The following is a 15296-nucleotide window of genomic DNA, read 5'->3' on the forward strand; positions in this document are numbered from 1 at the left end:
TTTAGCCTTAAGAAATCAAGAAATCATTTATTATGAATGGATGACAACAAATTGGACTGGTCAATTTGGGCAAATTTAGTTGGCAGTTATACCCAAATTTGGGTCCAAACAGCTAGGCCTTTCCAGAGCTATTTTATGATCAAAATTTGCCATACAGTGTCAGCAGCCTTTCATCATGTTTCAGTATTTTACACGTTGTAAGGTTCTTGACACTAGTCATTTCAAGCTACAGTCATACAGTTATGCCCCCAGCAAGGTGACCTACATGTTTAATTGGCATATTTCAACTGTTTTGTTCCCTAATACCACCTAGATCAACCGGTGTTAAGGATAAGTTTGAGAGGAACCAAGATTGCTGGGAATCATTAACAAGAATTATTGCATAACAAAACAGGAATTCCAAATATGTGGCTTCAACATTCTCACAAATTAGAATCATCTCATCACAGAAATAGGTTAGTAACAGTGACAATAGTAATTAGAACCAAGTCAAATAAAAGGCATAAAAGAAAAGCAGAAAGCCATTCTTTTATAACTATAGGAGATATGCTCTTCGTTTTTTGAGGAATCATAAAGAGATACGAAGTGACTGCCTTGGAGTGCCTACCTGGCCTTTCTGGAGTCAAATTAGAACGACGCAGTGCACACTTTGCTTCAACTAACCTTTTTGATTCCTCAAGACGATCATTGGATTCCTGTAATAAAATAATTAAAAAATGAAGACATAAGAATGTTGCATAGTGTTTGCGTTAATGCATTTCCAAGTAGCAATTAAGCTGATATACACAAATGCATTTTAGATGGTGTTTCCATTGGAACATGGAAAATGATTAAAATGTTTTTTAGTCTCAAGTTTTATTATTCAGGGAAGCATAAGCAGCAGCAATTATAGTAGCATCATTAATGAACTACAAAGTAATATTTCTATGCCATATCGCTTGGCATGATCATTCATAATATGATAAACCCTATTACCTCAAGTAGCAAGAGTGGTTAACTAAACAATTTACATTGCAACATTATGGTCTAACAAGTAAGTGTGACCCTTACTGAAAAAAAAACACATAGATTGACTTGCAAGATCCTCCAGAATTCCACTGAGTAGTTTGATTATATTCAGATATATCGGATTTGAACCCATCATCAAGGATTGAGAAATCCGGGAAGACTATTTTTTTCCATGCACTTTATAAGTAGGCTAAGTAACAAATAAATATAAATGTGGGAAACAAGAGAAATATTTAAAAATTATAGAGCATATCAAAATATCATTAATAGGTGGAAGGGCCCAACAAAAGCATAAACTAAGCAAAAGTGATTACTCATGTCAGTTGAAAGGACTTTATATCTAGTGAGGTATGGAAAAGTGAAATGAGTTATAACAGTAGACACCATAGCTTAAGAGCTTACAGAGGACCTCAAAATTTACCAAGTGACTTTTTAGGTGGGATTTCCCCTTTTTTGTTATGCCCGATCTGTTGATGTTTGTAGCTATGGTCGGATTCCTTCTATGGCCGACATAGCTAATATAATTGTCTAATTGGCCTATTGGCCTTAAGACAATTATAGGTCCGATTTATATTCATTTGTGTTAAACATAATTAAGGTCTTAATGCATGCCGATTAGCATCTTGCTTTAATAGTAATTGATTGAGACTGACTTGGATGTCTGCCACCTCTTTGTATTGAGATGTGTTGCTTAGGAGAGGGCCGAGTCTTGGAGAAAAGGCATAAGCGGTGCATTTAAAGGAGATCGAATCTCCATTCATATATATATATATATATATATATATATATATATATACACTCAATCATATAGCAGACATATATATTGAGAAGACATGTGCTCGGCGGTGATGATAGAGTTTATCGCCTTCTATGTTTGGGAGGGCAACGTTGTGTCATTGCTCGTGGTTAATCGAGCATACCAAAAATCAACAAGGTATCAGACCCAGGTTCCTTCTATAGAGCCTAATCGCTTTAAGGTAGATCCTATGTTTTTGAGAGAGTTCAATACACCTCACAGAGGAGAGGCAAAGGGAAAACCAAAACTAGAGTAGAAAGAAGAATTTTTGGTCAAGCCGGGAATCATGACGGAAGCACTGGTACTGCACGGCAGAATGGAGGGGCACTCAGACTAGGTGACGGCCATTGTGACGCCCATCGACAACTCGGACATGATTGTGTCTGCCTCGCGTGACCGTACAATCAACTGTGGAACACTTTGGGCGAGTGCAAGTACACAATCCAGGCCAATGCTGATGTTGCAGGTCGCACACTTGTGGTTGTGTCGATGTGCTTTGGCATTTGGCGGCCCTACCTTGTGTGGCTCATATTTTGGTTAACCGCTATTTCGCAGGCTCATTTTGAGCTATTCAGAATCTTACTTGATCTTTGACATCTCAGTCAAAGGACTTGCTTGGTTCCTTCATTGGCATTTTGATTGGCCCGATCAAAGTTTGGACTTGTGTTAATCACTTGTGGAGTACTTTCCTTTGGCCCAGTGATCGTGGTTGGCAAGATCACGATTTGTAGATCTATGTGGATCCAACTAGATATATTTTGTAGAGATGTGTTGGCACATATCCCATGTGATTGATCTGTGTGACTCATCATCCTTGTGGCAGCTGATCCGGTCGAAAGGGGGGGACTTTTTCCTTCTTAGCATTGATTCTTGGAGTTTCCATTAGACCTGCATTTTATAGAGGTGTTTCTTGGCAATTAGCAACGCCATTTCATTGGTGTCGTTTTGCATCAGATCGGGTTTCGTTGCTATTATGACAAATCAAGTGTTTTTTTTTTCAGTTTGGTCAATGCGTATTACCGGCCTGCGTTCTCCTCAGTCAGATCAAGTCGATTCATATTGGCTTATTGTTGAGAGTTTGCAGTGACAAATATGCTCACATTATTTTGGCTTGATCGATCTATTCTTGATGGTGGTTTCGTTCATCTGATCTACCCAAGGAATTTTCCTTCGATCGACATTCTACCCAAAACTCCTCATTATTTTTTGCGGCTTGCATTTTTGGGTGATCGATTTCTTTCATCATCACCTGTGGTGGTGTTTCTCATTCGGCTGTTTTGAATCAATTGGTTTTGGCTTTGGGCGAAAGTTTGGTTAGAGGTCCTGTTTGTCTTCTTTTCAGGCACTGTTGAATGGGTGGTTTTCTGTCACATTTATGTGGTTAATCCATCACTTTGTTGTGAATGGTATTAAAGACAGTTCTTCAGATGATGCTTAAGCTATGCACGGAGCAGATATTGTGGACAAGATGATGAGTGATGGCGAGGGCCAAAGGCCACCCAACCATTTGATCATCACTAGGTGCTTCGGTGTGATCAATCCAAGTGAACGGAAATTCCATTGCTGAGCAAAATTATAAAAGATAAGTACTCTTTATGTTTGAATAATGTTCATGAATTTTCATTAAGTCGTGCTACTTCATTGAATAGTGAATCATGTATTGACATTTCCCCTGACTATCATTATCTCTCTCTGAAATGCTTCCAGGACAAATCAGAGATTGCATTCAAGGAAGGAAGATTGCTTGCATTTCTTCGCAAAGGAACAATCAACATTTAGAGGGAGTCTGGCATATCGTCAGAAGTAACCTTGGACGAAGAGGTCGGAAGGTTGAGAGGGAGTTTGACATTTCAGCTTCAGAGGGAGCCACGCCATCATGAAGATTTGTTAATGAGTTCTTCTCTGTGAGGGAGAAATTTGAGGTTCAATCCCTTGTTTAATCCATTCTTCTCTGTGACAGAAGTTTGAGGTGCAAGCCCTTGTTATGCATTCTTCTCTATGAGAGAAGTTTGAGGAATCGGCCCTTGTTGTGCATTCTTCTCTGTGAGAGAAGTTTGAGGTTTCAGCCCTTGTTGTGCATTCTTCTTTGTGAGAGAAGTTTGAGGTTCCAGCCTTTGTTCCACCCTTTGCGAGTAGGTATGGTGGAACCACCCTCTCCAAGTAGGTATGGTAGATGTCATGTGAGAGACTCCATGACTTGGCATTTGTGCTTATTCACCCTCTAGGAGTAGCCATGGTGAACGTCATATTGAGGTGACAACATCACGTTGAGTGACTCTGTGATGAAGCACTTGTATTTACTTACCTTTCCATACATGGGAGTAGCCATGATGGACCCACCCTCTAGGAGTAGCCATGGTGGATGTCACTATGTGACTCAGATATCGAGAAGGATTCCTCCCTAGCTAAGAGGGAGTGTTAATGTTTGTAGCTATGGTCGGATTCCTTCTATGGCCGACATAGCTAATATAATTGTCTAATTGGCCTATTGGCCTTAGACAATTATAGGTCCGATTTATATTCATTTGTGTTAAGCATAATTAAGGTCTTAATGCATGCCGATTAGCATCTTGCTTTAATAGTAATCGATTGAGGCCGACTTGGATGTCTGCCACCTCTTTGTATTGAGACGTGTTGCTTAGGAGAGGGCCGACTCTTGGAGAAAAGGCATAAGCGGTGCATTTAAAGGAGATTGAATCTCCATTCATATATATATACACTCAATCATATAGCAGACATATATGTTGAGAAGAGATGTACTCGGGGGTGATAATAGAGTTTATCGTCTATGGTTGGGAGGGCAACGTTGTGTCATTGCCCGTGGTTAATTGAGCATACCAAAAATCAACACGATCTCTGTCTTCACAATTTCCACATTTTCCTCAGTGGAGACTTTAATGTCATACTCGATCTGAAGAGAAGATGGGGGTGTTGGTCAAGTAGCTCAAGCACAAAAGGACTTTTCATCCTTTGTCTGTCAAAAATGGTCTGATTGATTGTGTTCCATCAAATGGCAGTTACGCATGGAATAACAGAAGATGTGGCTTCCTTAACATAGCAGAAAGATTGGACTGATTTCTAAAAGCAGGTGTGGTTAAACTGGCAGACCTTACCATCATCCCAAATTCAACCCATTCCTATTTATGACCACTTCCCGGTGGAGTCGGAGATTATGGAGGAAGCTGTAATGTCCCCTTGTTGAAATAGGATTTATTAAGAAATAATAATAATAAATTAAAATATTAAAGAATAAAAATAAAATTTAATATAATTAAAATTTAGTTAAGTTATGGCATGAAATGAAAAGTTGTGACTCCCTCAAACATGAGATATAAAAGGGAGAGAAGAGAAATTCATTTGGGGAGCAAAGAGATGAATAAAGAAAGAAGGGAACAAAGGAACTACGGAAACATTAATGGGAAGAAAATAAGGAAGTGACTCTTTCGAAGGGGCAGCAATGATGAAGGGTTGTAACCCTTTCGAAGGGTGGTAAATATGAAAGGTTGTGACCATTATGAAGAGGTCTGACTCTCCCTCACATTGGAGGATATAAAGGGGAGAAGGTTTCATTTGAGGAGGAGATAAAAAGGGGAGATCAATTTGAGGAATAATATATTATTCTCAAGGGCAACAATGAAAAGTGGTGACTCAATTCTTATGAAAGGTGGTGACCCTTCCACCAATAAAATAAAAAGGAGAATTCATTCCAAGCATTGAAGGGGACATATCAATCAATGGAGAAAATCAATACAATTAACATCAATTCTCCTAAGAGAGCAAAGAACCTTCAGCAATCAAATACAGCTTGAACCATTCAGCAATAGCATTCATCCAAAAGAGCAGCGTTCAGCTTTCAAAGAGGGAAACAGCATTGAATTGAACCTGTCCAAATTACCACAGCAGACTGAAAGTACATAACCTGAAATAATTCTACAAGTATAGTGGGCAAGATTTTGTGTCCTCCCAAAAGGGGATATTACAAGTGGTATCAGAGCACCGTTCCTGCCAGCCTGAGGGAACAGAGAGCAGATTATAATCATACCATTACAAGTATGAATCATTATTGATTAAATGGAGAATTGCCAAAGATAAAGTGATGAATAAGTCATAAGGTGCAGCACTTATCTCAAAAAGGATAATAACAAAGTGATTAGCTAAATGCCTATCAGTGAATTGAAGACATATTAATGTTGTCATTATTAGCAAATGGTAGCAATGGAGCCTAAAAGGAAAGGACGCCTCTCCTTGAATAAACATCTCCTTCCATAAAGTCGCTCCTTTCCAAAGGAGTAACCATAAAGGGAGAATGAGAAGTGTGGCTGAATAGTAGATGAAAATAAGATGTTCTATCATCAAAACATAAGTCGATGTGGGAGTTGAAGTGAGATATATCAAGAGTTTATAAGGAACAAAGAATAAATATTTTTATAAAAAGGAGATTTATGCATGAAGAAAATATAAGAAAACAAGATGAAAACTCCGTCCATTTAAAAGCAGGTTTCTGAGTATAAGTGCAGATACATGAATATGGTGTAAGCAGATTTGACCAAGAGAGTAGTGAGAAGTAAAAAGGAAAATCTTTTTAGGGGGAAATGTATGAAGAATACAAGGAATAATATATATACTCCAACAAGCAAGGAGAATAAGTAGATGTTGTGTGAGAAATAAAGTTATATCAGATCTGCATATTAGAAAAGGAGTTAATGCAGATACAGAAGAGATATAATATGAATATAAGACAGCAATCAATGAATAACATGCAAAAATTGTTAAAGAGAATAAAATTATAATTAAGGCTAAATATAGCAGCACTTGGTGGGATAATAAAACAGTTTGGAACTAAAAGGCATGTCCTTTGAAAAGGAGTTCTCTATTGAAGAGATGCATCATTCCATTTGGTGATGAAGATATAAATTAAGTTTGTGGCATGTAGAGAATATGATGCGGAAGAAGTGAGAAATGTGTTTCAAATGTGAATGATAAAACAAATACATACCAGCAGATAAAGGGCAGTTACTAAGGAGATTACTTGCAGATTTTATGAAGTTGTGAGGAATACTGAGGCAGAATTTAAGAGGAATATATGCAGATTTGTGGAAGAGATTTATTGAGGATTGTAGAATAACGATTACCCCGAGAGATGGAACTGATCCTGGTTGGACATTCCTGCCTCTTGTGGGCTAAGTGATGAATTAATTACCCCAAGAGATGGATCTGGTCCTGATAGGTCGTTCCTGCCTCTTGTGGGATAAGAGATGAATTAATTACCCCAAGAGATGGATCTGGTCCTCGTTGGAATTTCTTGCCTCTTGTGCGCTAAGTGATAAATTGATTACCCCAAGAGATGGATCTGGTCCTAGTTGGACATTCTTGCCTCTTGTGGGCTACGTGATGAATTAATTACCCCAAGAGAGGGATCTGGTCCTGGTTCGATGTTCCTGCCTCTTGTAGGCTAAGTGATAAATTAATTACCCCAAGAGAGGGATCTAATCCTGGTTGGACGTTCCTACCTCTTGTGGTATATGTGATGAATTGATTACCGCAAGAGATGGATCTGATTCTGGTTGGAAGTGATAGATTGACTACCCAAGAGATGGATTTGGTCTTGGTTGGACGTTCCTGCCTCTTGTGGGCTAAGTGATGAATTCATTACCCCAAGAGATGGATCTGGACCTGGTTGGACGTTCCTACATCTTGTGGGCTAAGTGATGAATTGATTACCCCAAGGGATGGATCTAGTCTTGGCTGGACATTCCCACCACTTATGGGATGTGATGCAAAGGGCCATGACTTGGATATTGCGTGCTCTAGAGCTTTATGGGGTTGGGCAGTTTACTAGTGCTCTTTCGAGTTCCTATCGAACTATGCAATGATTAGTTATAATTTAATAAGTCATAATATTTGTTGTAATCTACCTGTTCACTATGTCTACATATATTCATGTGTATTCTCTATGTTTTCATGTGTATGCTTTGTGTTTAGTTAATGGCCAACGTGTTCCCAGTATGTCTATTCCATGAATCTCTACAATTATTGCCTTGGGTTGATCTAGATTCTAGAAAATGAGAATAACAAGAGTAAGCCACAAAGATACGACTTTATTTAGGGTAATAGATATGTGCCATGCTTCTAATTTTTATCTTAAAAACCCATGCTTTAATGCAAAGAAATATCCATGATATTGTGGAAACATTGGGTCAACCAAATTAAATAAGGAATACAAATCTCCAAGGATTGATTTGGGACCTTCATGATTTAGTTCATAGAAACCTACATTGCTCGAGGACAATCAATCTTGGGAAGGGCGGACTATAATATCCACTTGCTGACAAAAGATTTATTAATAAAAATAATAATAAATTAAAATATTAAAGAATAAAAATAAATTTAATGTAATCAAAATTTAGTTAAGTTTGATAAAATGGTCAAAAGGCATGAAATGGAAAGTTGACTCCCTCAAACGTGAGATATAAAAGGGAGAGAAGAAAACTTCATTTGAGGAGAAAAGAGATGAAGGAAGAAAGAAGGGAGCAAAGGAATTAAGTAAGCATTAATGAGAAGAAGATAAGGAAGTGACTCTTCCAAAAGGGACGCAATGATGAAAGGTTGTGACCCTTTCGAAGGGTGGTAATTGTCAAAGGTTGTGACCCTTTCAAAGAGGTGTGACTCTCCCTCACATTGGAGGATATAAAGTGGAAAAGTTTTCATTTGATGAGATAAAAAAGGGAGAACAATTTAAGGAATAATATATTATTCTCAAGGGCAACAATGAAAAGTGGTGACTCAATTCTTATGAAAGGTGACCCTTCCACCAATAAAATATTAAGGAGAATTCATTCCAAGCATTGAAGGGGACATATCAATCAATGGAGGAAATCAATACAATTAACATTAATTCTCCTAAGAGAGCAAAGAATCTTCAGCAATCAAATATAGCTCAAACCATTCAGCAATAACATTCATCCAAGAGAGCAGCATCCAGCTTTCAAAGAAGGAAACAGCAACCTTTCCAAATTACCACAGCAGACTGAAAATGCACAACCTGCAATAATTCTACAAGTATCGTGGGCAAGATTTAGTGTCCTCCAAAAAGGGGGACATTACAGAAACACAACGGCCAAAATCTCAATTCAGGTTTGAGAAAATGTCGCTTAGGCACCCAGATCTATTATCAAAATTGAAACGGTGGTAGGAAGAACCATTACAAGAAACGGGCACTAGAAGTACACTTTTCATAAGAAATTGCAGAGGCTTAAGGAACATCTTAGATCTTGGAACAAGGAAGTTTTTGGGAATATGTTTCAAGAAAAACAGAGGATTGAGGATGAGATGGCTGTCCTTAGTGAGGTTATCTCATGCTGAATATGACAAGGAGAAGTTACTATTGGCCGAATATCAGGAAATTTGTGTGGCAAGAGTTTTACTAGAAATCCAAATCCCATGAAGTATGGCTGAATGAAAGGGACCTAACTACTAGTTTTTATCATAACTTCTCCAAGATTAGGCAAGGGATGAAACTGATTGTGAAGGCAGATTGAGCAGACAGTGGCATCTCAACAGACATATTTGAAATCCAAGCAATTGGCATTGCTCATTTCCAAAACTTGCTTGGTAATTTTAGGGAGGCGGATGCGCTCCACCATGGCTTTATGGACAACATAGCTAGGGAGGTCATTGATGTAGATAACTCCTTCCTAACAAGGCTAGTATCTTTTAAAGAAGCTTAAAGACTCAATTTCAGAATTTTGAGTGGTTTTGAGAAACACTTCAGATATCGCCAAAATTTGTATCGAGATTTCAAACTTGACTTTTCTTTGAAAGGTTGTGAACAAGGCATCAGTTGAAACTGGTCTGGATACTAATAACCTTAATTTTCCTTGACTTTTATACCTCCTCTTTTTGTCAGAATTTTTATTGGTTGCGAGAACCACTCCAAATGTCTATGATAATTTTGAATATTGGTTAGAAATCTGACCAACTTGTGAGACTTGACTTTTAATGAAATTCATCAGAGTTCTAAATGGTTTTGAAAACCTATTTATATCCCGATAAGGTTTTGAGTTTTGGTTTGGAACCCGAAACTCTATTGGAATTGACCTTTTTTGAAACTATGAGCTTCAAACATAGGCAAAGTCCGACTTTGAGTAGAATGGCTAATTAGTGTTAAAGCATTTCAAAGGACTTTTAGGAAAATTTGGCATTGTGAGGTAACTTCCAAGATTTCTAATTATTGACTTAGCCATCAAAAGGGCAAAATGAAGGTTTTTGAAATGGGGTGCTGAAAAGCAAGGCAACATTAGGCATCCCATTATTCTTGGGGATCGTCAAGGGTGGCTATTGGAACGCAACGGTAGAAAAAGGCATCAAGAAATCAGATTGTTAAAAGGGAAGATGGCTTACCTTGGCTAGAAGGATTACAATGCTCAAATCCATTATCTTTGCCATTCCAATCTACACTCTTTCTTGCTTGCAACTACCAACTAGTGCACAACAGAAGCTCACCATCCAACAGAGAAAATTCTTGTGGGAAGGATTGAATGAGAAAAAAAGGATTCCACTAATTTCATGGGATACAATCAAAAATGACAAGTCTCATGGGGGAGCCAATATCCATGATCTGCACCTCCAAAATTTAGCACTAGTAGCCAAGTTAACGTGGAGGATATATGATCACCCGAAAGCATGGTGAACTAAATTTCTAAGATTGAAATACCTGGATAATGAGAACCCAAACCGGATCCTAAATATTGCCAATCCACCACAAGGGTCAACAATATGGAATTTTATTACAAAATGCAAGGGTATCATCACCAATACCTTACATGGCATATTAGAAATGGAGAAAGTGTGTCATTTTGGCATGGTTCTTGGAATGGTGGGTGTACATTGAATAGCATTCCCGAGTTGGCTAATGCCAACCTTCCCACCATTCAAGCTTATAGAGAAAAAGTAAGCAACTACTTTTCAGTCACCTACACGAACAGAGTCCCATGCCACATGCTTGATGATGTACATAAGAGAATGCTATTTGAAGATTTAGACAAGACGAAACTCCTCTTGAGTAATGGCAGCAATGAACTAATCCAGTGTGCAGCTAAATCAAGATCTTATTCAGTCCAACTAGGATATGTTGTGGCAAGTGTGGACAGAGCAAAGGGAACGTGGCCAAAGGAATTGTGTTGGAGTGCAACTGTTTTACCAAAAATAGGGGCAATTGCATGGACTATGTTGCATAGCAGAATCCTAACCGAGAATAGATTACAAAAAGTCGGTATTGTTGGCCCTCATTGGTGCATCCTTTGCAAAGAGCATGGAGAGAGAGTGAATCATCTTTTATAGTGCAAAGTTGCACAACAATGCTAGTTGCAATTTTGCAATAAACTAGGTTGGTCGGGACCTCTTCTAAATGAATTGCATGGTGTCTTCATTGTGTGGCCAAGACTATTCAAAGGTGCTTTGTGGCAGGGCTTATGAACAAAGATTCTGGCCCAAATAATATGGCATTTACAGAAGGAACGAAATAATAGAATTTTCAATGATAAGGAATCTTCCATTAATTCCATTCTAAACAAGATTGAGGTGGGCATTTGTGAGCATTTAAATACCAAGGTACTGAGGTTACATTGCAAGTTCTTTTCATCCTGGGATGATAAGATGGAGAAGAGTTGGCCTCACCTCATCAGACCAAAGGGTGACATAATCAAACCAAAGGCCAGATAAGTCAAAGCCCAATTGAAGCTGCCTCCATCTGGGAGGCTCAAATTGAACTTTGATGGTGCGTCCCATGGCAATCCAGGGCTCTCGGGTGTGGGTTTTATATTACGCAATAACAAGGGCGAGGTAGTCTAGTCAAGATTAGTAATCACAAACCTTCATGCTGGACTTAAACTCTGTGTGGACAAGAAGATAAACAACCTTGATGTGGAAGGCAATTCAATGATCATTATAAATGCCATTGCAAATTGGAATGCACCCAGCTCGAAATCAAAAGCATGGATCGAAAGAATTTGCATGTACCTAGACTTGTTGAACTACTTTACTATTTCAAATGTCTATTGAGAAGCCAACACTGTTGCAGATTTCCTTTCAAATTATGTCATTGATCAAGTGCAGGCGAAGGTCAAATGAGATTCCATAGGGGATTGGATGGGGCTTCTTAATATCATTCAGAAGGATTTAACACAGGCTGATAAGTATTGACCTGAGGGAGCATGAGTATCTAAATCGGTTTATTCAAGCATTTTATCCGAACTGGTTCCTGACGTGTTTCCCTCTACGCTGTGGGTAGAAGGCATGCTGGATATGAGAACCACGGGAGCATTGGGCGGATGCAATGGGTTGGGGGAGTCTTTTAGTCACGCCTAGATGCATTCCCCATAATGTATTGGATTAATGGGGAGCTAAGCCTTCGATGCCAGTTCTGGTTATCACAAACAAACTTATCATCTCTCCTTTCCAGAGGAAATGGATCTTTGACAGTGCAAGAGCTCTCATGGCTCCCTTTGCACAAACTGATGTAAATTTGGTTCTTATTTTAATAAATTGGAACTGTCCCTTTGACAGCATTTGCCTAAAAAAAATATTGTTTGTAGGACCTAACCAGGATTATCTTCTATAGTGCATTACAATTGATAATATTATTTATATTTGTAAAATAAATTGCATTCCTCAACTTAAGTTGGAATTATTATTTTAGGGCAAAAATTGGGAAGATCCCAAGAAGGGGCATTACAACAGTGCTGTTTACTATTAACTATTTTGGATCATTTGAACAAATTTATGATCAAGAGATCAACTATAATCACATCTTGATTACCTACCTTGGATCTGCGGAATGTGCCTGTAATCAGTTTTTCAATTTTTACAAGATCGTTGAATAGAATGGAGGGATATTTGTATTAATGGCTATTCTGCAGATGCTTTGTAGGCAAGTCAATGTGTCGATCCTACTTCACAAATAAGTGGTTTTGGAGGTGGTAAGCTCATCCCTCCTAGCCCATAACATGTAAGCTGAAGAGATAAATGAACATTGATTGCTTGTGTTATTTTTTACCTGTACTTTTGGGAGTTTATTAATTTCTAAAAAAAAAAATTTAATAAACAATTTTGGGGTTTGATATATAGATATAATCTTGCCTTCATTTAACATACATGTAATTGAAGGACACTAACTTTCATTTTAGAGTTACGCTAATTTTCAATCAGAATATTAGTATGCAAAACAGGTATGTTGCCCGATGCAACAGGGCACTACACAGGTAATAAAGGATTTTGCCTGCCTAATAGTCTGTTCTCAAATTTGTGTTGATCCCTGCAGGACAATCTAGTTGCCCACTCACTGTATTTGAATACCTAAATTGGGCCTTTCTCCCTTCTGTCATTTGCATAAATGCACTACAACTTTCATTAATCATTTGTGGGCCCTCTTGATTTGCTTGGTCACGAATTCTCTCTCCATTCTGTGCTCTTGTCTCTCGATGGAAAGTTTAAGTATCATATAGAATGTTTAATATGTTGATAGAGTGAAAGCATTGCGTTGATGAACAACTAATTTATTGACTTTGTTAATGTAATCCTGTTTGTGACCATTATGTTATTTATCGAGCTGTCAAAGAGTGGACTGATTTTTTCCATCTCTTTTTAGGCTACTGTGAATCTTTTATTTGATTCTACGTATATAATCAACCAAACAGAATACAAAGAAGCAGGCAATATAACAGAAGATGAATAGCCACACACGTCCTGCTACTAACAGTACTAATATCAGCTTAAGAATGGCCTAATTGTTATTTCTCTTACATTTAATTGTGCTCTACTAAAACCAAACCTGGAAAAAACAGAAAACATATATTTCATCAAATTCTGCATTGACTCGTAGCTAACAATTAAAACAGTTAGAGAAAATCGAGGTTCTGCATGGCAAAATAAATTGAAACTTGCACGTGTAAGACCCAAGATTTGTATTGCCGAAGTTCCAAACTGGCCAACTACATGCTTGCGTTGAAGCAAATAGCATCTTCAGTTGGAAAAGTTCTCTTGTAGAAAAACTAAAGCATTGATTTTTCCAAATCTATGCCACTTGACTTCAAATAAGCGAATTTCCGCATAAAACCCTATCTTCCGCAACCTAAACCTGATAAAGAAGGCTAAAACGTGGATTCCACCGCCAAAGGTTGTCTGTCCTACCGCTTATTAGACGTAAATTTCCAAATGCACACACACAAAATTTCAATTAATCGGAACAGCAAAACACAAAAGCAGCTCCAATTCCTGATAAATTTAACCAATTGCAGCTTCCAAAACGTGGGGGTGAGGGGAGGGGGGTTGAGGGCAGTTACGTCCATTACCATTACAATTGCAATCACACGGTAATTCAAAAATAGTGGCTGTAAAAGGTTTGGATTTATTGTGACCTTTCTGCTGCCACAATCTCTCAAAACCTCCCGCGTTCGCATTTCAACATGTTTAACGAAACTGAATTAAAAACTCAGGAAAAAGACCTTGAAATTCTCTGTCATCAGAGAAAACCATAAAACCCACCCAAATTATCGAAATAGAAAGGTCGCATACCTTGTGAGCGGATGACTCCATTGGAAAACCGAAAAACCAGGGTTGGCTTTAGGTGAAAAAATCAGCAAGCAGGTACCACGAACCTCTTTTTAGACTTGGGTAACAGTTTAACCCCGAAGCTAAACCTACACCGTGATTTCACGAATAAGGTACAGAATTTCACAAATAGGTACTTTCTGTTTCTATTTCATTAGTAACAATAATGTTTGTTTAATACCATATTAGCACCATGCAAGTGCAATCAGTTTTCACCAAAATTATGTTAGCGGTGACAATTAATGTAAAAAAAAAAAAGGAGGCCAAGAGGTATTTGCAATGGAAGAAGCGGTTATTTTCCGTATAATATGTATTTATTTATATTTTTAGTCAATAGTATTTCTCATTAGGCAATCAGATTTGTTTTATTTATTTATTATTTAGTAATGTGAAAATGCAAATTTTTTAATTCAAATTATGTAAAAAAATAATTATTAATTTATTGATTTATTATAATATTTTAGGTTTTATTTTTATTGATTGAAAACTTTTTCTTCTTATTATTATTAGTCAATAGTATTTCTTATTAGGCAATACAATTGTAATCAAATTTGTTTAATTTATTTATTATTTAGTAATTATTAGTAATTTTATTTTGAACAGATTAGAAGTTTGAATTTTTTATATTTAGAAAAAAAAAAATTTAACAGAAGATGCAAATTTTTGAATTCAAATTATGTAAAAAAAAAAATTATTAAAAAATTGATTTATTATACTATTTTAGGTTTTATTTTTATTCATTGAAAACTTTTTCTTATTATTACAAGGAGAAATTAATGACATTTTGTTGGCTAATTGTTATTATTCCATATTGTGTTAGAGGTGTGGAAACAAATATAATGGGAAGCAAAAACTAATATAGCAAGTAAGGGATTTGGTTTTATAA

The 15296-nt window shown here is 37.3% G+C and overlaps 1 protein-coding gene across 1 annotated transcript in view; it reads right to left on the minus strand.

The window, feature by feature from the left end:
• Positions 1-14536, minus strand: part of LOC131027596 (regulator of nonsense transcripts UPF2) — a 159750-nt gene extending 145214 nt beyond the window's left edge. The window contains exons 1-2 of the mRNA XM_057957665.2: positions 14375-14536; positions 608-695 (exon numbers count right to left, since the gene is read on the minus strand). Coding sequence (XP_057813648.2) covers positions 608-695; positions 14375-14395 — 109 coding nt within the window. The 5' untranslated portion in view covers positions 14396-14536. The remainder of the gene's footprint in view (positions 1-607; positions 696-14374) is intronic.
• Positions 14537-15296: the final 760 nt, after the last annotated feature.

This window comes from Cryptomeria japonica, chromosome 8 (assembly GCF_030272615.1).
Source record: "Cryptomeria japonica chromosome 8, Sugi_1.0, whole genome shotgun sequence".
NCBI classification, from domain to species: Eukaryota; Viridiplantae; Streptophyta; class Pinopsida; order Cupressales; family Cupressaceae; genus Cryptomeria; species Cryptomeria japonica.